At 41.0% G+C, this 22,949-nt stretch overlaps 1 protein-coding gene across 7 annotated transcripts in view; it reads right to left on the bottom strand.

Moving 5' to 3' along the window:
* TTC3 (tetratricopeptide repeat domain 3) overlaps positions 1-22,949 on the bottom strand; it is a 123,823-nt gene that overhangs the window by 75,067 nt on the left and 25,807 nt on the right. For all 7 annotated transcript variants that reach the window (XM_062205098.1, XM_062205142.1, XM_062205117.1 and 4 more), the window contains 7 exons: positions 16,003-16,057; positions 8,997-9,159; positions 7,986-8,031; positions 7,082-7,205; positions 5,363-5,426; positions 859-919; positions 582-666 (listed from right to left, as the gene is read on the bottom strand). In XM_062205098.1, the coding sequence (XP_062061082.1) occupies positions 582-666; positions 859-919; positions 5,363-5,426; positions 7,082-7,205; positions 7,986-8,031; positions 8,997-9,159; positions 16,003-16,057 (598 nt within the window). The remainder of the gene's footprint in view (positions 1-581; positions 667-858; positions 920-5,362; positions 5,427-7,081; positions 7,206-7,985; positions 8,032-8,996; positions 9,160-16,002; positions 16,058-22,949) is intronic.

Below are 22,949 nucleotides of genomic sequence, written 5' to 3' on the forward strand. Positions count from 1 at the left end.
TATTGCTCTAAATAAATCTTGAAAGAAGAAAATGTGTTTTAGTTCTTATAAGGTACGTTACAGAATCTAAGATTGTTAACTGATTTTTAAAATGACCCATAGATTTTAAAACAAGCATTCTATTACATGTTAATATATATTTTCATTACTAAATAACAAAAAATAATTTTATATACAAAGTTATATTAGTGTTAAATCATCCAAAGTATAAAAAGTTTGGTAAATCGTTAATGATTTTAGAGTATGTATAATAAAATATACAAGTGCTTAAATATTTTGAAATGCTTTAATTCACTGAAAAATATTTAAGGGTAATATTATTGTTAAATCACTGGAAATCAAACAGTATTAACCATTAGTTAAACCTCTGGATAATATAATTACCACATTAACAGTTAATTTAGTGACAGTGCTAACATTTAATTTAGTGACAGTGTTGTTTTTTAGGAACATAATATTGAATCGTAGATCTATAAAATACTAAAAAAAATTATTTGAGACAAACATAACAAGAACATCATTAATGCAAAAAACATTTTGTTCACAGTTTGCTACTCCACTGGAAAAGCCTTCTCCATTACCTGGTGTGCAGCTCTGGAAGATTTAGAGAACTGTTTCTCTAAGATGTTTTTCAAATCTACTGGTAATGTCAACTGTGAACTAGAACTAAAGGAGAAAAAGCAGTTGTTTTGAATCTTTCTAAAGTAAAACAGTCCTACTTACATAGGCAATACATACATATATTATATATATTTACTGAGGCTCATTCAAAACCCCACGATGCAGATTCCCCCAAATTAATTTCTAGATCCAATACAATCTTAATAAAGTCCCTATACAATTAGAGAAAAAACACACCTGAACTTCTCTGATTCATTATTTCGAGGTTTTTGTTTTCCTTTATGTTTTGGAGGCTGACCTATGAATACAAAAGTATCAGTTCATGAAATCTACACATAAAAACCTGCAAACTCCAGAGTAAAAATACTTACATTGGAATATAAGTAAAAGAAGCAATACTGTGTGAATGTAACTGCAAGTAGGTGAGACAAAAAAGCAACTGATGAAAGTTTCCCATGTATGGTGTAAAATTACTACAAAGAGAACTTACGGTAAGTATTATTATTTAGGTCTATAGCAGATACGGAGAGACATGGGAACAGCTCCTATGCTCAGGTAGCTTACAATCAGATGGGATGGAAAGAAACATTACTTCTGTAATGATGAAGAGAAGACGCTGTGTTGTTACTGACATGGTACTCCTTTAGTCAGTCCCAGAAAGGGAATCACATGAGCTGGAATGGGAGAGGACAATATTTGTGAGAATGCAGTGTTGATGTATGGTTTTGAGGAATAAGCAGGATTGGAAGAGACCAGCCAGAACCCAGAGTGGAGCTCATCTGAGAAATACTATGCTTAGGTGATGTGAAGAACTCATAAGGCTGCAAGGTGGGAACGGGCTGCAAAGACAGGGCAGGGTGTTCACTTATAGACTTTCTGTTGTGGGATGATGAGGGCTATCTCTGTTCTTGTCTCATGTCAAGGTGAGCAAATGAGATTTACCGAAAGCAAGAAACCTGTCTCAGCAATCAGGAGGGGGACTCCAAGGGAGAACTGCCAGAGAAGCTCTTTTATACATAAAGTGGCTTTCTATGATTGCCCCCTTTCTGAAAAGAGAGTAAAGATCTAGCCAATTAAGGGGAGGGACAGATTTAGAACTAATCAGAAGGAAGGGATAATGACCAATTAGGAAGCCATAGTAACAGCCAGTCAGTAGGAAGGGATAGCTGAAAGTGTATGCTAATGAGATATGCTACATGAACCAATCAGGGAACTGATACTGGAGTAGCCTGTTTTGCACAGAAGTGTGCAGAGTGCTCAGTCAGGTCACCTTGGCAGACTCAACATCTGAAGATTACACTGTCTGTTTTCTCCACCTGGAGTCTCCCTCTCCCTCGCCCTCAGGGTTCCTGGAAAGTTACATGACATGCTTTTTCTTTCTTATGTTTTCTTTCCTTTCTGAGGCCCTGGTGTCCCTATCATTTTCACTCAGCTCTCCAGCTGTGCAGGCTCCGCCTTGCAGTGGCTGTGTAGGAAGCCTCAGCATGTTTTTGGGCAGGGGAGTACAAGCTCCCAGCCAGGCGGAAGTGTTAGTATGGACAGCAGGAGGGCCAGGGTGCTCACCTGGAGGGTCTGCATGAGAGCACAGGCAAGTCACAGGCAGCACAGGAGGGAGTGGAAGCCTGAGCTGGCTTTGGTTGCCTCAGAAAAAGAGAAACACTTCTGGGAAGGCAGAAGAGTTCCAGTTTGATTTTGGCTGTGTGACACCAGGCAAAGCTATTTAACCCTAACCTTGGAGCCTCAATGTCTTCATCTGAAGAGTGAACAATACTTAAATTGTTGGAAAATCTATAAATTAAAGGCTGTCTTCAAAAAAAAAAAAAAAACTTTTATCTTCAAAGGTGTCTCAAAGGCTGTTAGAATTACATCAGATGAGATAACTAGCAGGGTCTCCTACCCTAAAATTATGGTAAAAGTGGGCAAAATAAAAGTGCCCCATTACTAAACAGCTGTGGGTAGGCAAGGACACAGTGAATGCTAGAAGCAACATACTTAGGAGAAAAGAAACAAAACAACAGCATTTCTGAGGAGAGAGAAGACCAAGCATCTCTCCACAGTAACCCAAGAAACATTAGGAATGCTGGAGATAAATAACTACTCTAACTTAACCTCAGGCAGGAAAGCATGTAAGCCTATAATCCTGCTTTGGAAAAGTCCTCATCAAAATCTTGTAGTATAAAGGGAGATAAAGAAATAAACAAAGGGGCAGGTGTTCGGTGCAGCCACAGGATGCCGCTTGGGCTGCCTGCATCCCGTATTGGAGCGCCTAGTTTTCAGTCTCAGTCCTACTTCCAATTCCAGCTTCCTGTTAATGTGCACCATGGAAAACAACACAGAATGGCACAAGTGCTTGGATCCATACCACCCCACAGGGAGAGCCAGATGGGAGTTTCTGGACTCTAGCTTCAGCCTAGTCCAGCCACAACAATTGTGGCCATCTGGGGAATAAACCATCAAATGAGATCTCTCACTCTCTCTCTCTTGCCCACTTTAAAGTAAAATAAAACAAAAGTTTAAAAAATATATTTAAAGGAAAAGAGAAAGAAAAAATGAAGCATGAAAATGCGCTTCTCTGGAACCTTCATCTCCAGAGAAGCTAAGCAGTGAGCTCCTGCAGCATGTCTGCAGGTTTACCAGTTGCATAAACATACATATATATATATATATATATATACATATATATATATATATATATATATACACACACACACACACACACTGGGCGTATTCAACTTAAACAAGAACCAGCCTACAGCACTGTTAGAGTCTGAATGTTTGAGTCTCTGCCCCAAGATTCCTATGTGAAAACCTAATCCCCAAGGTGACAGCACTAGGAGGTGTGACCTTTGGTTGTGATGAGGTCATGAGGCAGAGCCCTCAGGAATGGGGTCAGTGTCCTCAGACGTAAGAAGAGATCCCAGCAAGCTCTCTTGCCCCTTCTGCCATGTGAGGACACAGTGAAGATGGCTATCTATCAGCCAATGAACCAGGAAGAGGGAACACCCTCACTGAATTTTCTGGTGCCATGATAGTGGATTTCCCAGCCTCCAGAAACGTAAGAACTAAATGTTTATAAGCTATGCAGTTTGCTACTTTTGTTAGAGCAGTTCAAAATGGGCTAAGGAGAATCCATTAAAGTGAGCAATATCACTCCCAATAGGGTGAAAATTAGTTACAAGAAGATGAAAATAATGTACTTCCTCTTATATGTTAAGCACATATAAAACATATGCACAGATAGTCCATAGGCAGATAAATAGTATTTGTGATATTAACATTTTGTAGCGGAGGCCAATCAGAAAACAGGGCAGTTTTGGATAGAGGCAACAACTCACTTTCAACAATGAAAATTCATGAGCAACTTAGCACTGATTTAAAATAAACATTCAAACTCTGTTAATACAGAAATATTATAATATACAATGAGAACAACAGGGGCTGATGCTGTGGCACAGTGGGTTAAAGCCGTGGGGGCCGGCGCTGTGGAGAAGTAGGTTAATCCTCCGCCTGTGGCGCCAGCATCCCAAACCAGCTCTCTGCTATGGCCTGAGAAAGCAGTAGAAGATGGCCCAAATCCTTGGGCCCTTGCACCCACCCGTGTGGGAGATTGGAAGAAACTCCTGGCTCCTGGTTTCAGATCGGCACAGCTCCGGCCATTACAGCCAATTAAGGAGTGAACCATCGAATGGAAGACCTCTCTCTCTCTGCCTCTCCTTCTCTGAATAACTGTGACTTTCAAATAAATAAATAAATATTAAAAAAGAAAGAAACCTAGCAGTTGTCTGCTTTCTTTGGAAAAAAAAAAAAAAAAAGTGGAGCAGCTGGGACTCGAACCAGCGCCCATATGGGATACTGGTGCTGCAGGCCAGAACTGTGCCAATTCAAAGCCAGGAGCCAAGAGCTTCTTCTGGGTCTCCCATTTGGGTGCAGGGGCCCCAACACTTGGGTCATCTTCTACTGCTTTCCCAGGCCTTAGCAGAGAGCTGGATTTGAAGAGAAGCAGCCGGGACTCAAACTGGAGCCCATATGGGATGCTGGCACTGCAGGCAGAAGCTTTACCCACTACACCACAGCACCAGTCCCTGCTCCACTTCTGATCCAGCTCTCTGCTATGGCCTGGGAAAGCAGCAGAGGATGGGCCAAGTCCTTCAGCCCCTGCACTCATATGAGAGGCCCAGAGGAAGCTCCTGGTACCTGGTTTCAGATCAGCTTGGCTCTGGCCATTGTGGCCATTTGGGGAGTGAACCAAATGAAAGACTTCTCTCTCTCTCTCTCTCTGTCTCTATCTCTCTCTTTCAAGTAAATAAAATAAATCTTAAAAAAATAAAAAAAGCAGCCAATAGAAGTGATGCTTGTGCAAATTTTATGGCATAAAAGTTGAGGCTACCTGGGCCAGTGATGTGGCATAGAGGGTTAAAGCCACATGGGTTGAAGCACCAGCATACCATATGGGCACCAGTTTAGTCCTGTTGCTCCTCTTTTGATATGGCTCTCTGCTACGACCTGGGAAAGCAGTGAAAGATGGCCCAAGTGCTTGGGCTCCTGTACCCGCATGGAGATCCGAAAGAAGCTCCTGGCTCTTGACTTCTGATAGCATCCATCTGGGGAGTGAACCAGTGGAGGGAAGATCTCTCTCTCTCTCTCTAACTCTTTCAAATAAATAAAAACAATTTTTTTAAAAAAGTTGAGTCCACTCTACATTTACTTGGCAACAATTTCCCTAAGAGAAAGAGATACTCACTTGGTGGAGGAGAAAATTCAGGGTGACAGTCACAATCATCCACCTTCAAAGCCTCATCTACCGCCTGCCCGGGAAAATGAGATCAGTGAGACTTTCAAAAAACACAGCCATGAAGAATTCACCCAAGCACCTAAAATATGCAGCTGGTTATTAAGCCTAAACGTATAAACACACAAAATAATACCTAATGATAGAGATCATGATGGGATATGACAAGTTCTATTTCTGCTGCCAACATGAGGTGTGGCACATGACAGTTGTTCAGTATGTCCTTAATGAAATAACATGATCCCGGGGCCAGCGCTGTGGCGCAGCAGGTTAACGCCTTGGCCTGGGATAGCAGTAGAAGATGGCCCAAGTCCTTGAGCCCCTGCACCCATGAGGGAGACCCGGAAGAAGCTCCTGACTCCTGATTGGCACAGTTCCGGCTGTTGCAGCCATCTGGGGGGTGAATCAGCAGATGGAAGACCTCTCTCTCTGTCCCTACCTCTCTCTGTAGCTCTGTCTTCCAAATAAATAAAATAAATCTTTATAAAAAATGATCCCATTTTTCCCTATGCTCCTCAACCTAGCCAAAGGCAGCCTCAGAGATTCTCAGTATTATAAGAAGCACTAGAGCGAGTTGGAAAAGTTTCCTTCAATGCCCATCACTCACAGCATCAAAAACCATTTTCTTTTTCTTTCCTCAAACCCTGAGGAGAAGTACAAATGTGGAGAGGGTGACAGCTGCTGAGTTTTGTGTGCACCACAGTTCAGAGAGGAGTTTAGACATGGCCACCTGGCACACCTGGTCAGGGCAGGCTAGAGGCCTCATGGTGCTCTGAAGGAAACATCAGAACAAGACTTCTGCTGGGGACAGACAGGAATCAAGGACCACTGCTGTCCAGGGAAGAGAGGCTACAGAAATACCACAGGTATAGTGGGAAAGGAGTGCCTGCCAGGCCCATCAGCTCAGTACCGGGTGGGCTGGTGTGATGCCAGGTGATCACGCAGCTTCAAAATAGGGAAGGGAAGGAAAGAAAAATCCAGAACATTTTTGAGGGGCAGGACTGACCAGGCCACCAGACCTACTGTTACTCATTCCCAAGTGACCATATGGTGAAACACATGAAAGGGGAGGGCATACCAACAGGACTAAGTGGCAAAATGACATTTAGAGAAAATATTTTAGAAACACATAAATATGTTTTCAAGAGAAATTCTGTGACTTTCAAATACTATTTTTATGTAGCTGTATAAAAAGAGAATCATTCTCTTGATAACAATAGGCAAAAAAGGATTTGTATCAGTCAATATTTAGTTCCCATTATCACCAAAATGTTACTGTAAAAATACAACACGATCGGGGCACCACAGCTCACTAGGCTAATCCTCCGCCTGTGGCGCCAGCACCCCGGGTTCTAGTCCCGGTTGGGGCGCCGGTCTGTCCCAGTTGCTCCTCTTCCAGGCCAGCTCTCTGCTGTGGCCCGGGAAGGCAGTGGAGGATGGCCCAGGTGCTTGGGCCCTGCACCTGCTTGGGAGACCAGAAGGAAGCACCTGGCTCCTGACCTCAGATCAGTGCAGCGCTGGCCATAGCAGCCATTTGGGGGGTGAATCAATGGAAGGAAGACCTTTTTCCCTGTCTCTCTCTCTTTCACTGTCTAACTCTGCCTGTCTAAAAAAAGAAAAAAAAAAATACAACACGATCAATACAAGTACTTTTAGTCTAACTCCACTTACCTTTATATTCTGATTACCACTGTTTGCCATTTTGCGGTCAGTTTTTCTGAAATCTCTTTCTGTCTCCACAAAATTAAGTGAAGTACTAAATGCAGGTGCTGATAAAGTCTTAGGATTATAGGCCCTGAGAAGGGATAAAGAATGATCATTTTATTCCTATTAATTAATATGCATTTTAAAATGCTATCCTTCAAATAGGCTGCAGCAATCAGGATTTTTTTTTCCTTGAAAGCAAGGAATTACTGTTTTAAAAAGGCTCTCCTACCTCTGAAGTGGGGCTTTATATATAACATTATTTTAAATTTGGTATTAAATGCAAACAAAATTAAGAACATTTCAAGAAAAGTATGAGTATGCTGAGTTCCAATATTAAAATAACTAAGTCACAACTTTAGTATCTTAAGTATCAGGCCACCACATGGAAAAGAGCTTTATCTATTTCAACTGCCAAGTAAGCAAAGATGGAACCCCAGCTGCTGTTTGTCTTCTTGGGGGCATATTCACCTATCGTGTTGCCTATTTCCGACAGGAAGTGCCCTAGTCTTTGCCAAGATATTGGGAGGCTGGGGCAGACGCTTCCAGATCAGCGGGCAAAGGCACAGACACAGGCTGTGTACCAGGACCACCATGGTCAAACTGGCCCTATTCAAGCATAACATGCAGTTAACAAGCACAGGCTACTGATCACACAACCACACCCAAGTGGTTCTGCAAACAGCAAAATGAAGCTGACAACTTGTAGGGCACCTGAGCTTAGGCAGGACACTTGAAAAACAATCTGTCTTCCCTCCATCCCCAACCTTACTGTGGTTGCTATCAGTACTCAGTCCATAAATGCAAATGATTTTTAAATTCATGGGCAAAGCCACTCCAAGTAGTAACCACTGACCTGATGTTAACTCACCTGCTTTCATAAAAGGCTTTAAGTGGATTCTTAGTTGGTGTTCGACCTATAAAAGTCAATCACACACACACACACACACAGAGTAATCAATGGACTGACAACAGAGACCTCTAAATATTTTCAAATTTCCTTTAAGTTGACAGCAAAAGCATCAAATTTAGGAAACTCAAAACTAAATCTAAGCAACTGTTCATTTCTAAATGTTTTCAGTTTTAGTATAGTGTCAACAGAATGTTACAGAAACCTTGTGTGACATCCCATTTCATATTATCATTGGGAAGATGACAGCCATACATAAATTCACATCTGAGATGATACCTGTCTTCAAGGAGCTCACAATCTCAGAATTATGTTATGCTGGATGGCAGCATCTGCCAGTGAAACACAACTGCTCAGCTCAGCTCTACAGACGTTAAATACCCAAAGAAGAAAGAACAGGAAAGACTCATAGGCTGAATGTACGTACACACTGAGGGAATTTCAGGCATTGGAGAAAGCAAGATGACTTAAGAGAGAAAACATGGGAGAAGGAAAATCCCCAACCCCTAAGCCTGCACAGCCAATTTCTGCCATATGTGTGCCTTCATGTTCAGCATGCTATAGAATTGGCTGCAACCCTGGTACAAAAATATCAACCCACTGGTGGGCCTCTTCTTTAGGAAAAGCCCTTAATAATGGAGGGAAAATCTTAAAACAGTTGTTTCAAAAAGTCTTTATTTTATTCAGAATTTTTGGAAGGGATATTTTCCTACAGAAGAATAAATAACAATAATTTGGTTGCAGATTGTCTCAATTAAATAATTTAAATCATGTACAACTACCTAATGGATTGTAGTACTAATTATATACAGATGAAAATGGAAAACTTAAGTGACCTGAGCAAGATAACATAACAGAGTAAGTGCAAGTCAACTCAGTATTGATTTATAGTTCTCCATGAATCCAAGAAACCCACCTTCAAATGTCTTAAAGGGAATTTGACTTTAACCAAAAGAATTTTAGGTGAAATACCTTGTAGGTCTTCTATTTGTTTTTGTAACTTTACATGCTGCTGAATTAGATCCTTGATTCCCTCAGGGTCATTTTTACAGAGTTTTTGAGCTTTTATGTTTGCTTGCAGGGCCCAGTCATATTCCCCCAGCATAGAAAGAGCATCACAATAACGATAATGACCCTGTTCCAAAAAGATAAATTTAATTTTTTTCTCAAAAATATGCTCAAGTTAAAAAAAAGATAAGGAAGAGTATTTTGCTTAAAATGTTAGATTAGGCCCCATCAATGTAAAATAAACAAAAATGTTAATATCTCAGAAAATAAATCCTCTAATGAGCTAAGTGAAAAGTTACAAACAGGCAAAAATTTTTTAACAACTGGCTAGAGATCAATATTTTTCCTTTAGAGATTGCTGCACCTCTAGGAAACAATTCAACTTTTGTTTTATTATACTAAGAAAGATGAAATATAACATGTTGTGTCAAATAAAGTACAAAATTCATTATAAAGGAGTAACAATTTTTTCAACACACATCAGGGCAGAAGTAACAGTCTCTAAGTCATTATATTCCCTACGCTCTGCACAGCAAAGACTTCTGGAGCTGGAAGAACAGTCCCCTCCGAAAAGCACAGGCACAGATAAGGGCGCACACAGGCCAGACCCTTCAGCCCTCTCGCTCCCTCCAACCAGCGTTCAGTGATTTTATCCCTGGGTTTAAGAACAGTCCAAAAACCACTGCCTTACTATGAATTCCAATGATAAGGGTTTTTTTGGTCTTTTTTGTTTGCTATAGAAGCCAAACCCTCACTGGTTCCATTTACTCATTTGGGAACTTTTCTATATGAAGCACAAACATTTTAATCTGGAAAGCTAAGGGCATGAAACCTGGACTAACTCAATAAGCCCCCTTCCTAGCTTCTCACAAACTGAACTTCACTGTAGACACACAATCTCCACTGGAGAGGGGACTGACAAGGGAATAAGGGCAAAGATAGGCCCAATGCCAGACTTACTAAAAGGCAAATCAAGAAATCCTGATTTTATGATATCTTGTCCAACTCTTTCTTCTTTATTATATATTTTATAGAGGACATTTTAATTGAATGAGAATCTAGTAGAAAATACAGTATTAAAAATAAGTGAGCCTTTTAAGAAAGGTCAGGTTACTACTAAAGAAAGCAGAGACAATCATGTGACATGTGTTGATACAGGTTTGGTGCATAAACACTCCTGCTCTAAGACTCAAGCCTACCAATTCTAGAACCTCTGCAGCTCAGCTGTTTAGGCTTAGTTCTGGGAGCCTACCTCAAATTTCATTTTGTTAAACTCTGTTTTCTCCTTGAAGTGTGCAGGCCCTGTTTCCTGATGCCTGAGGAGATGTAAGATAGAGATCTCTCAGATACGCTACAAGGTCGAAATACCACCCATCAGATATCTGTCAACCTAAAAATTCAGACAACTGAACAAAACAAAACAAAACAAAACACACAAAACACAGCTAGCCTAGAAAATAATGACAAGAAATAACCATACCTAAGAATTTGAAGAGAACACATTTTTTTCCACCCTTCCCCCTAAATTTTCTTATGTTTCACTGGATCCTTTACCCTAAAACTTATAAAACCCAGTGTCACTTCTGCTGTTTGAGAAAAGAGTTTATTAAGGCCAGCACTGTGGTGTAGCAGGTAAACCTACTGTCTGCGAAGGCAGCATCCCACATGAGTGCTGGTTTGAGTCCCAACTGCTCCACTTCTGTCCCAGCTCCCTGCTAATGGCCTGGAAAAAGCAGCAGAAAGTGGCCTAAGTCCCTGGGCCCCCACTCATGCTGGAGATCTGGATGAAGCTCCTCGCTCCTGGCTGCAGCCTGCCCCAGCCCTGGCTGCCTAACATCTTCTAATTCAGGGGCCATCAAGTCCCTAATCCTTACAGTCGAGACAGTACTGGGGGTTCTTGGTGTTCCAACCCAACCAGGGCCAACAGGCTGTGACTGAGGAGAGGTCAGGGCGTCTCTCAGGTTTACTAGATACACACTGAGAGAGATTCTTGTTTCACTGGAATTAACAACTCTGAGTGGCATCAGGATGGGGCTCCTACCACAAAGGAAAAGTCTTTTTTAAATGAAGCCACACGGGTCTATGCCCTTCACTTCTGGCCAAGATGGAATAACAGGAACTAGATTTACCCTCCTACCTCAAACAAAGACAAAAGACAGGAAAACATGGCTAGCAAGATCTTGGACACTGGGCAACAAAAGAGAATGCTGGTTAAAGGAAAGAAACATACCAAGTAAGCCCCATGTTAGCTCCAGCTTACAAAGCAGAGCTCCCCAAGGCTCAGCACAGAAAGATGGAGCCTGGGCAGTCTGGCAATCTATCTGAGGCAAAGAGACACAGCTCTGAGTCCAGGGCACCAAGGCAGCTTAAGTTTAGGGGCAGGGGACCAGAGAAGAAAGAGCTGCCGAGAGAGGAAACAGGAGAGGGGCCCCTTTGCGGCTATAATGGAGACTGATGAGCACTTGCACCGGGGCAACCACCCAAGATCAGGAAAAGACTCAGTCACAGGCAAACCGGAAATAACAGCCGGCACTCACACAGAGCCAGGAATAATTCCTATTCTTACCAACCAGACTGGAAAATGTCTGAATTCATGAAATTCAGAAATGGTCTGCTTCAGTAATGGGAACTGAAGGACCAGAACACAAGCTCTCATGGTCCCACTCACACAGCTTAAGACCCAAGGAACTAAGCTGTTTCTCAGTAACTCCACCCATCCTAAAGTAAAGCTCAAGAACATTTACCGAAAAACATTCAGCACCGAAAAGGATGAAACTCACAACGTTTGGCATCCAACCAAATTATCAGTTTGGCAAAGAGGGAAAATATGATCTACAATGAGAAAAACCAATCAACTGAAAACAACCACAAACGACACAGATGACAGAACTAGCAGAAAAGAGCACTAAAACAGTTCCTATAGTTACGTTCTATATGTCCAAGAAGCTTAAAAAAAAAAAAAACGAACAAATTAAGAAACGTGAAATATAAAAGAAAAACTCAAATTTATCTTGTAGAGATGAAAACTATAGCATTTACAATGAAAAATATATTGGATAAATTAAGACAGATCAGACACCGGAGAAGACAATCAGTGTACTGGAGTAAAGAATATAACTTAGATAAAATCAGAGTGAGAAAAGCAAGAAAGAAGATTCAACACAAAACTGATAAAGAGGCCGGCGCCGTGGCTTAACAGGCTAATCCTCCGCCTTGCGGTGCTGGCACACCAGGTCCTAGCCCTGGTTGGGGCGTCGGATTCTATCCCGGTTGTCCCCCTTCCAGGCCAGCTCTCTGCTATGGCCCAGGAGTACAGTGGAGGATGGCCCAAGTGCTTGGGCCCTGCACCCCATGGGAGATCAGGAGAAGCACCTGGCTCCTGCCTTTGGATCAGCGCGATGTGCCAGCTGCCGCGGCCATTGGAGGGTGAACCAATGGCAAAAAGGAAGACCTTTCTCTCTGTCTCTCTCTCTCACTATCCACTCTGCCTGTCAAACTAACAAACAAACAAACCTGATAAAGAGGGAAGCAAAACTGACAAACAGAGAAAAAAAAAAAAACACGTGTGCAGCCCTGGGTCCAATCACTCCTGAGGCTAACCACTGGACTCTTCAGTTGTATTAGTCAACAAACTCCTTTTTATTTTCTCAAAGATTTATTTACTTACTTATTTGAAAGTCAGAGCTACAGACAGAAAGAGACAGAGAGACAGAGAGAGAGATTCTCCAAATGGCCGCAACAGGTAGGCCTGGGCCAGGCTCAAGCCAAGAGCTTCTTCCAGGTCTCCTAGTAGGTTCAGGGGCTCAAGTACTTAGGCCATCTTCTGCTGCTTTCCCAGGTGCATTAGCAGGGAGCTGGATCAAAGGTGGAGCAGCCGGAGCTTGAACCAGTGCCCATATGGGATGCCAAAACTTCAGGCAGAGGCTTAACCTACACCACAGCGCCACCCCCACAAACTCCCTTTTTTACTTAAACCACATCAGAGTCAGGTTTTGTCATTTGCAAACAAAATAGTTTCAACATACCCTTCAAAATTAAAGGTTTTTGAGAACACTTTTGAGGCTTATTAGTTCGTATCCTGTACTCACGTTACAAATAACATACACCATTTTGATGATATTGATTCTTCCAATCCATGAGCATGGAAGATTTTTCCATTTTTTTTGGTATCCTCTTGTACTTCTTTAAGATTTTGAATTCTCATCATAGAGATCTTTGACATCCTTGGTTAAGTTTATTCCAAGGTATTTGATTGTTTTTGTAGCTATTGTGAATGGGATTGATCTTAGAAGTTCTTTCTCAGCCATGGCATTGCCTGTGTATACAAAGGCTGTTGACTTTTGCGTATTGATTTTATATCCTGCTACTTTGCAAACTCTTCTAAGAGTTCCAATAGTCTCTTAGTAGAGTTCTTTGGATCCCCTAAACAAAGAATCATATTATCTGCAAAAAAGGATAGTTTGACTTCTTCCTTCCCAATTTGTATCCCTTTAATTTCTTTTTCTTGCCTAATGGCTCTGGCTAAGACTTCCAGTATTATATTGAATAGCAGTGGTGAGAGTGGGCATCCCTGTCTGGTACCAGATCTCAGTGGAAATGCTTCCAACTTTTCCCTATTCAATATGATGCTGGTCGTGGGTTTTTCATAAATTGCTTTGATTGTACTGAGGAATGTTCCTTCTATACCCAGTTTGCTTAGAGTTTTCATCATGAAAGGGTGTTGTATTTTATCAAATGCTTTCTCTGCGTCTATTGAGATAATCATTTGGTTTTTCTTCTGCAGTTTGTTAATGTGGTGTATCACACTGAACCATCCCTGCATACGAGTGATAAATAAAAAATCCACTCAATATAGATTAAAGATCTAAATCTATGACCTGACACCATCAAATTATTAGAGAACACCGGAGACACCCTGAAAAATATAGGCACAGGCAAAGATTTATTGGAAAAGACCCCAGAGGCACAGGCAGTCAAAGCCAAAATTAACAACTGGGATTACATCAAACTGAGAAGATTCTGTACTGCAAAAGAAACAGTCAGAAAAGTGAAGAGACAACCGACAGAATGGGAAAAAATATCTGCAAATTATGCAACCGATAAAGATTTAATAACCAGAAGCTACAAAGAGATCAAGAAACTCCACAACAACAAAACAAACAATCCACTTAAGAGATGACCCAAGGACCTCAATAGACATTTTTCACAAGAGGAAATCCAAACGGCCAACAGACACATGAAAAAATGTTCAGGATCGCTAGCCATCAGGGAAATGCAAATCAAAATCACAATGAGGTTTCACCTCACCTCAGTTAGAATGGCTCACATACAGAAATCTACCAACAACAGATGCTGGCGAGGAGGTGGGGAAAAAGGGACACTAATCCACTGTTGGTGGGAATGCAAACTGGTTAAGAAACCATGGAAGACAGTTTGGAGATTCCTCAGAAACCTGAATATAGCCCTACCACATGACCCAGCCATCCAACTCCTTGGAATTTACCCAAAGGAAATTAAATTGGCAAATAAGAGAGCTGTCTGCATCTCAATGTTTACTGCAGTTCAATTTTCACTAGCTAAGACATGGAATCAACCTAAATGCCCATCAACAGAAGACTAGATAAAGAAATTATGGGATATGTACTCTATAGAATACTATACAGCAGTAAAAAAAGATAAAATCTGGTCATTTACAACAAAATGGAGGAATCTGGAAAACAATATGCTGAGTGAAATAAGCCAGTCCCAAAGGGACAAATATCATATGTTCTCCCTGATCGATGACAACTAACCGAGCACCTAAAAGGAAACCCGTTGAAGTGAAATGGACACTATGAGAAACAATGACTTGATCAGCTCTTGTCCTGACTGTTGAGGAACAACTTACTACTTTATTCCTTTTAGTATTTTTTTTTTGTTTGTTCTACTTAATACCATTGGTTGAACTCTTCAATTAACACATAATTATTCTTAGTCATTTAAATTTAACTGAAAAGTGATCCTTGTTAAAAATAAGAATGGGAATAAGAGAGGGAGGAGATGTACAGTTCAGCACATGCTCACTTGGACTTATCCCTAATGGCAGAGCTAGAAACGTGCTAATGGTAGAGCTAGAAACGTGCCAGGGGATCCCAATTCATTCCCATTAAGGTGGCATGTACCAATGCCATCCTACTACTCAAAGTGATCACTTTAAGTTCACAATTGCTAATAATGATAGGATTAAGTGTCAAAGGGATTACATAAACAAGACTAGTGTCTGCTAATACTAACTGATAGAATTAAAAAAGAGAACGATCCAACATGGGAAGTGGGATACACAGCAGATTCATAGAATGGCAGATGTCATAAACAGTACTCTGGCCTCAGAATCAGCCCTTAAGGCATTCGGATCTGGCTGAAGAGCCCATGAGAGTTTCTCAGGCATGGAAAGCATAGACATTACTTCTCCATTGCTAAGGTATACCAAGACTGCCTGTGGGTGCTCCTGTGTTCCCACACACACAAGCACACATGCAGATATTCTCACAGCTGTCCTGAGTACCCACTCTGACCAAGGTACTGAAGATTCCCTTTCCTATTCCTCAGTTCAGCATAACTGCATCCACAATGTCAACACATCCTTTAAACAGATTTTTCAACATTGGCATCACATATGAGTGCCAGTTCAAGTCCCAACTGCTCCACTTCCAATCCAGCTCCTTGCTAATGTGCCTGGGAAAAGAGAAGATAGCCCAAGAGCTTGGGTCCCTGCCACTCATGAGGGACACCTGGAAGAAGCTCCTGGCTTCAGGCTAGCACAGCCTGGCTGTTGCAGCCATTTGAAGAGTGAACTAGCAGACGGAAGACCTCTCCCTGTCTCTCCCTTCCTCTCTGTAACTATGCATTTCAAATAAATAAATAGATACAATCTTAAAAAAAAAAGCCACACAGCATTATTTGCTCAATGTAAAACACAGAAGAGACCTACCTTAGGCCAGTTGTTCTTCAGAATAATGGCTCTCTTTCCATCACCAAGCGCATTTCTAAAATGAAAAATAAAATATATAAATATTTTTATTCTCTCATTACAAAAATATTATATAGTATGTATCCACTTGTACTTTTTGAATTTTCTATGTATGGCATCTAATAAAAAATACATCTGAATTGCTAAAAATCCATACCACAGTCGTCCATTATAGGAAATTTGGAAAATACAGAAAAGTGAAACAAAGGGGAAAAACTCACCCAGAGTCACAATCACAACTACCCAGGAATAAGTACTTTTAACATTTCTGGAGTACTTCGTATCAACATCTTATCTACGCATACTTTCTTAATATTTACATGTTTCTCTACACTACTTTTGCATTTCAGCAAGACCTCTGATCTTCAAAACTGTAACTCTCAGGTCTTTGATGCAACACACGAGCTAAGCTACGCTCAACTGAGCAAGGATACTGGACATGGGCCCTGGGTTAAGACTAACTCAACCATTAATTCTCTTGAGGAGTTTAGGAAGCTATTAAAGTGCCCGGGACCCACTTCCTCATCTGTAAAATGAAGATAACGATTCTGTTCTGTTCTAAGGTAGATACTAAGTTGGATTCTTTGCTAGAGAATGGACTTTGTTAACTGTTCGGTACTAACTGATCTAACACTTTAGTGTCTCAGCTTCCTAGTGTCCTTTTCTTCGGTGGCTTGCTTCTTCTGCCTCAGCTCCGCCACCCACTATGGCACCTGGGGGAACTAAACACCACTCAACAGTGTTCAAACTCCAAATCACTGATTCAAGTGCCCAACTTTCTCCCCACCTTACTTGTTGCTCTCACTCCATCTTACTTGTTGAACTATTCCTACTCTCTTCTTAAGGGGTCCACCTCACTGACTTAACCACTTTTTCTTGTTTTACTTCCCTGTTGACACAGATTGAGATTTGCTGCTTTATCATTCTCTTCTAAAAAGGGATTATAAGGGAGAACAGAACTAGATTACTTATACTACCAGCTATCAATGCCTACCAAAAGGCTATATACAACAATAAAAAATAAAGCTACATATAGACAACCCAACTATCAGAGAAATCATAAACTGACCCTACATTTAGTCACCTAACTTCTGACAAGGGTGACACTGCGGTGCATGGAGGAAATGTACCTTTACTAAATGGAACTGAGTCAACCAGACATCCACGTGAATCATACACCCTATCTCACAATAAATACAAAGACCAATCCCAGACAGACTGCAAGTAGAAATGTCAAAGTCAGAAAAACTTTAGACGAAACATGGAACATTTGGGTGACCTCAGAGTAGGCATATATTATGAACAGAATCCAAAAAGTGCTTACCACAAAGAAAAAAATTCAAGAATTGTATTATATTAAAATAAGTAACTTGTTTGTGAAAAGAAAATTTCAAAATGAAAAAGCAAGCCACTGAGTGTGAGAAGATACTTGCAACATATATGTCCAACCAATGACTCATATCCAGAACACCAGAGTTCCTACAAATGAGTAAGACATTTAACTCAACAGAAAAAAGGGGGAAAAACAACAAAGACTTACACAGGCACTTCACGAAAGAGAATATCCAAGTGGTCAATAAATTTATAAAAAGATACTCAATTTAAATATCCCTAATCAACCTATGGAAATGCAAATTAAAATCACAGTATTATTCCACTACACACCCACCAAAACATCTAAGATGAAAGATGGACGATAGTTAAGTGCTGGTGAGGACATGGAACCAAATCCTATGTTACTGGTCGGAGTGTAAAATGACAAGCTGCCCATTTTCTGTTGCAGGGATTCCACTGCGTGGTTACACAGTCAGTAGAAATGAATATACACACACAGTCACAACCCCACTACTGTAAAAGCCAAATACCAGAAACTGCCCAAATGCCCATCAACAATAAAATGGATAGCATGTGGTATATTCATGCAATTGATGAACACTTTACGTGCAGTTATGAATGGATCTCACTAACAATGCTGAAATGTCAAACACAGAGAAGCACACAGATATGACTCCACTAACACTGAACAAGAACAGTCAAAATGAACGTATGGAATTCAGGGATATCAGTTACCCTATGCAGAGGAAGTGGGCAGTGACTGCAAGGAGGCACAAGGGGGATCCCTGGGGTACAGGGTTGTAATCAGGGTGCTGGTTATGGTTATTTGATCTCTGAAAATTCAACCATTACACTTGATTTGTATACTTTTTTCATGTGTATTAAGATTTGTTTTCTTAAAAGAGTATAGGAACAAGGTGTCCCCATTCTACTGGAGACTTTAACACCTGGCTTGCTGTCTAAATCAATGTATTTAGCCTGCCACCCGAGGCGGGGAGGGCAGCCTGAGAGTAAAGTCACACACTGAGGCTGGAAAACTCTAGACTTCTGATGATGCTGTTGAGCCACTGACTATACAACCCTACAGCCACCTTCTTCCAGAACCGGTGAACGGGCTAACTCTTCTTCACCATTTAAACTAGTGGAACTGCCTGTTAAGTACAGTCAAAACATCCTCATCCTCCACACTTCTTAGCTCCACGGTCGGTCTCTCCCCCAACACCTTTACACGTGGCCTGGGCTAGCCATCTCCATTTTATTTCCTCACCCACTTCTCTCCTAAGCTTCCCACTGACAGCTGTGATAATTAAAGATGCCCTTACTGTGAAGTCCAATTTCCATTAGACTGGCTTCTCTACAGCAGCAGTCACTGCTGGCCACCCTCACTTACTTCCATGCCACCACACTGCCAGTTTTCCTGCTGACTCTGGCCTCCTCCTAACAGCAGGATCTTCGCAGGGTCCCCCTCCTCTAACTGTCTAACAAGACTCAACCCTCGTTCTTCTTCCAGTCTCAGTATAATGCACTCTGTAGACCAATGAGTCTCAATCTTGTCTGCATGTTAGAATTCTCTGGAAAGCATCTAAAAGCCTAATGTCCAAGCTTTACCCTAGATGCATTAAATTGAAATCTCAGTGAGTGGTATTTCTTTAAAGCTCAAGTGATTCCAAGTATGCAGTCCAAGTTGAAAATCACCTCCCTGAGCAATCTCATCCACATTTACAACTTCAAATCATCTGGCTATCTTAAAAATGTCTCTTGCCCAAAACCCTCAATTTCCAGACCCATAAAAACTTACTGTATATGACATTCCAATACGTATGCTTTAAACACCCTTCATTTCAGTATGTCCAAGAGCAAAGTTAAGTTCTATCTCCTATAAATCTGTTTCTCTTTCAGTGAGGCCAACGTCAGTGAGTGGGCCCACAGTCCATCAAGCTTAAGGCAGTCTTGAGCAGTGTCAATCACTGTTCCTCCCAACATCAAAACAAAGCAACTTCTATCAACTTTCTCTCAAACATCTTGAACCCTTCCACTGTTCCATTTCCACCGCTATCTCCAAGCTCCAAGCCACCACCATCACTGGCCTAGAGCACTACCGTAGCCTTCTAACCCACAACCATGCTACAAACCTTCAAATTCACTCTCCTCTACAGCGTCACCTTCTCTGAAGTACTAACAGCTCAGTTGCCTCCTGGATTAAAATCCCCTACTGTCACCAGTGTTCTTAAAGGCCAGCAGCCTCAATGGAGACCCTAAGACCCTTGGTGGTCTTGTCCCTCGGCACCTCTCCCTCTTTTGTACTCAGGCCACTTGGCACTGTTTCATAACTGCTACTTCCCTCCTTATCAGGCGCCTTTATGCTGCTTGAGAACAAAGGGACCATGTGTTTGTACTAATTTTTGACACCAGCCATTAACAGAATCCCAGTGATATTTGTTAAACCAATGTTGAATGTCATTTATTGTAATTTTAACAGCATAACTAGAATAGTGTTATACTTTTTATTAACATTATAATAGCATGTGTTATGACAATGCTTATTAGTGTATATAAGCAATTAATAGTAATACTGGTAAATTTCCATTTCTACTGTCATGTGACCATACTCTACTACTAAAGTAGAGTGGACATGTAAATTACATATTATCACTCATCTACACGACTGCAGCCTGGGGTCTAAATTGGTGAGCAGGTCTGACTTTGGCAGTAGCAATGCCCTGCACAACACAGCCATGAAAACAGGAAGACTCAACAGATGCAAATCGTTTATTGACTCTTAAAGGCTGTGAAACACATGAAAGTTACCGACCTGAGGGTGAGAAACAATGATCTAGCACAGGCGCTCCAACTTATTGCTATTATGTGGGGCAGTGACTTCAATTCTCCAGCACCCCTAATCTGTTACCTCATATGCTGCATTTTGCCCTAAAATATCAAGTTAGGAAAGAATACCTATTCTTCCTTCCTCTAGCTTCCATATGGACTTGCTCAATTAATTATGCCTGAATGTTCTCTTCTTTCCCACTCTCACTAACTTATCCCCAGAGTAGAACAGTAATTTATCTAGTAGTGGGGAGCGAAACTGATTACATGTGCCTTATTCGGTTTTTCTCTCTGGGATCTTGAACACCAGCAAAACACTCTATCCCCTTTCCAGGGCGCTGTGAGTCAGACAGTTAACGAGCCACTGAGCTATGAGATTCAAGGTGCAGTCTCCAGGACTGTATCAGTAAGGAAGGTGCTGCTTGGTCCTCATTAGCCCGTCTTCTGTGTCCCCCTCCTAACTGATTCTGGACTTGGAAGGGGAAGGAGATGCTATTTATGAACTCTCTGTAACTGCACCCTGTGCGCATGTAAGAACTTTACAAGCCATAAAAGGGTTATTGGCTTTTTGTCCCTATTAAAAATCATTACTTTCAGAGTCTGATCAGAACAACAACTAAGTAGCAATAACTACTCCCCAAGTTTCTGAAACTTAAACCCAAGCAACAACAGGATTCAAATGCAATGGTTAGTGCCAAATATACAGCAACCAATAACTGTCAACCAAATAAACATAATACATTTTAAACAAGTAGTGTCTGTTACTAAAATTACATATACTCTTCCATTCAACTGAGTAAAAGAAATTTATCAGGAATTTATCTCACAGATATACTTGCATCTGAGTGCAGAATGTAAATAAATGGATAATCACTACAGAGCTGTATTTAACTTTTAAAAACTGGATACAATCTATTTACTAATGAACATATAAGTAATCCATATATGAATATAAACGCACAGATTATACACTAATAAAAACTGATGGATTGCATCTGTAGACCTTAGTAAAATACTAAGCAACTGTGAAAACAAGGTATATATCTCTATAAACATGATTTGCAACAAGCTCCAAGATTTAAGTATAAAAAGAGCAAGATATACAACAGGATGTGTACTATGTTCCTACTCATGTTAAAAAAAAAAAAAAAAGACATACGTTACATTGATCCAAATGAAAACTGCCTATACTCTGACTTAAAAAATGGCAATTTCATTTGTTTTAACTTAGTAAATTATTATATGGGCACAAAATATCACAGAAACACTCAAGAATCTAACGAGAGGGGATCAGGGAACACGTTTGAGCCAGACAAGCATTTTCAGTATAGTCTTCTCTACTCTGAGTATTTTACCATATCAAAACGGGGTGTACCCCAAAGAAGACTGAGGAAAGTTAAATGTTTCTCAAAAGAAAAGTAGGAGCTTCTACGTTCAAATAGAGACCACATAAGCTGACAGAGCAGAGTGAATAATTCACCGACCAGTACACTCAAACTAAGGTTCCCCAGATGCACAAGATTTTTTAAATTCTCACACACACACACAGGCTTTATGCCTCTGGTCTCAGAGAAATTCAGGGGGGAAAAATCAAGGGGTTATTTAAGTTTGCTTATTAAGTTATTAAGCCTGGTACTAATCACATTTGGGATCTACTGGAAGAGAATACAACAGGATGGGTTAACAAACAAATGCCAAAAGGTCAAGTCAATAACCAGCTGGAAAACTCCGTAATTTTCCATCGTAAACGCAGAAGCACTCAAGGCTAAGCTCTCCCACTGTCCAGTTCAGAACACTCCAGTGAGGAACTCAAAACTCTTCATCCCAGGCCCACAGGAGCAGCTTAAACTGTGGGCTGGATAAGCCCACACCACACAAATAGCACGAGGTGCTGGAAGAACCATGGAAGCCATGGGTACATCCAGTTCCATTTTTCCTAGTTCCTTCTCAGGGCTGAAAATGTACTCATTCTTAAAATGCCCAAGAGTTACCAAAGTATATTTAAAAAGTTCACTTCTAGAAGACCAAAATAAAAGGGACATCTCATCCACGCCAGGTATCCCAGCATACACTGCCCATATTCCTCAGCCAGAAGGATTCACAGGGGAGAAACTAGACTACCGCAGCAGCCACCGGGGCCATTTCTGAATGAAGCATTTGTGCCTCCACACAGACTTCACTCCAGGCTTCCTACCCTCTGCCGCTGGCCTGAAAACAGTCGTACTGCTCTCCTTTCATGATTATTTCACACTTATTTTTTCCTTGATGTTTACTGATCACTGTTATGTACATGTTTGTTGCACTTTTTACTTTTTATCAAATATTTCAAGCATACATAAAAGTACAATCAACATTAACATAATGAATACCGTGTACCAACTTAGCAAGAAATAAACATTTTACCATATTTACTTCAGCTCCTTTTGCAGAAATTTTTTACAGTTGATACCCACTGTGCGTCAGCCCTCCCATCTCCACACCGTTCCCCCTCTCTCCAGACAGCCATTCCGCTCCTGTATAACATGCCCATGCATTTTAAAACATTTTTAATATACACTCTATATTAATGATGGATATGCACATTTTGCATGTTTTTAAACATCATATAAATAGCATACTACACAAATCATTCTGCAACTTGTTTTTTCACTCAGCATCGCATTCATTTTAACTGCTGTAGAGAAGTCCATTGTATGAATATACCATCATTTATCCATTCCCCTACTGATGGACACTTAGGTTGTTTC

Source organism: Lepus europaeus, chromosome 2 (assembly GCF_033115175.1).
Source record: "Lepus europaeus isolate LE1 chromosome 2, mLepTim1.pri, whole genome shotgun sequence".
Classification (NCBI taxonomy): domain Eukaryota; kingdom Metazoa; phylum Chordata; class Mammalia; order Lagomorpha; family Leporidae; genus Lepus; species Lepus europaeus.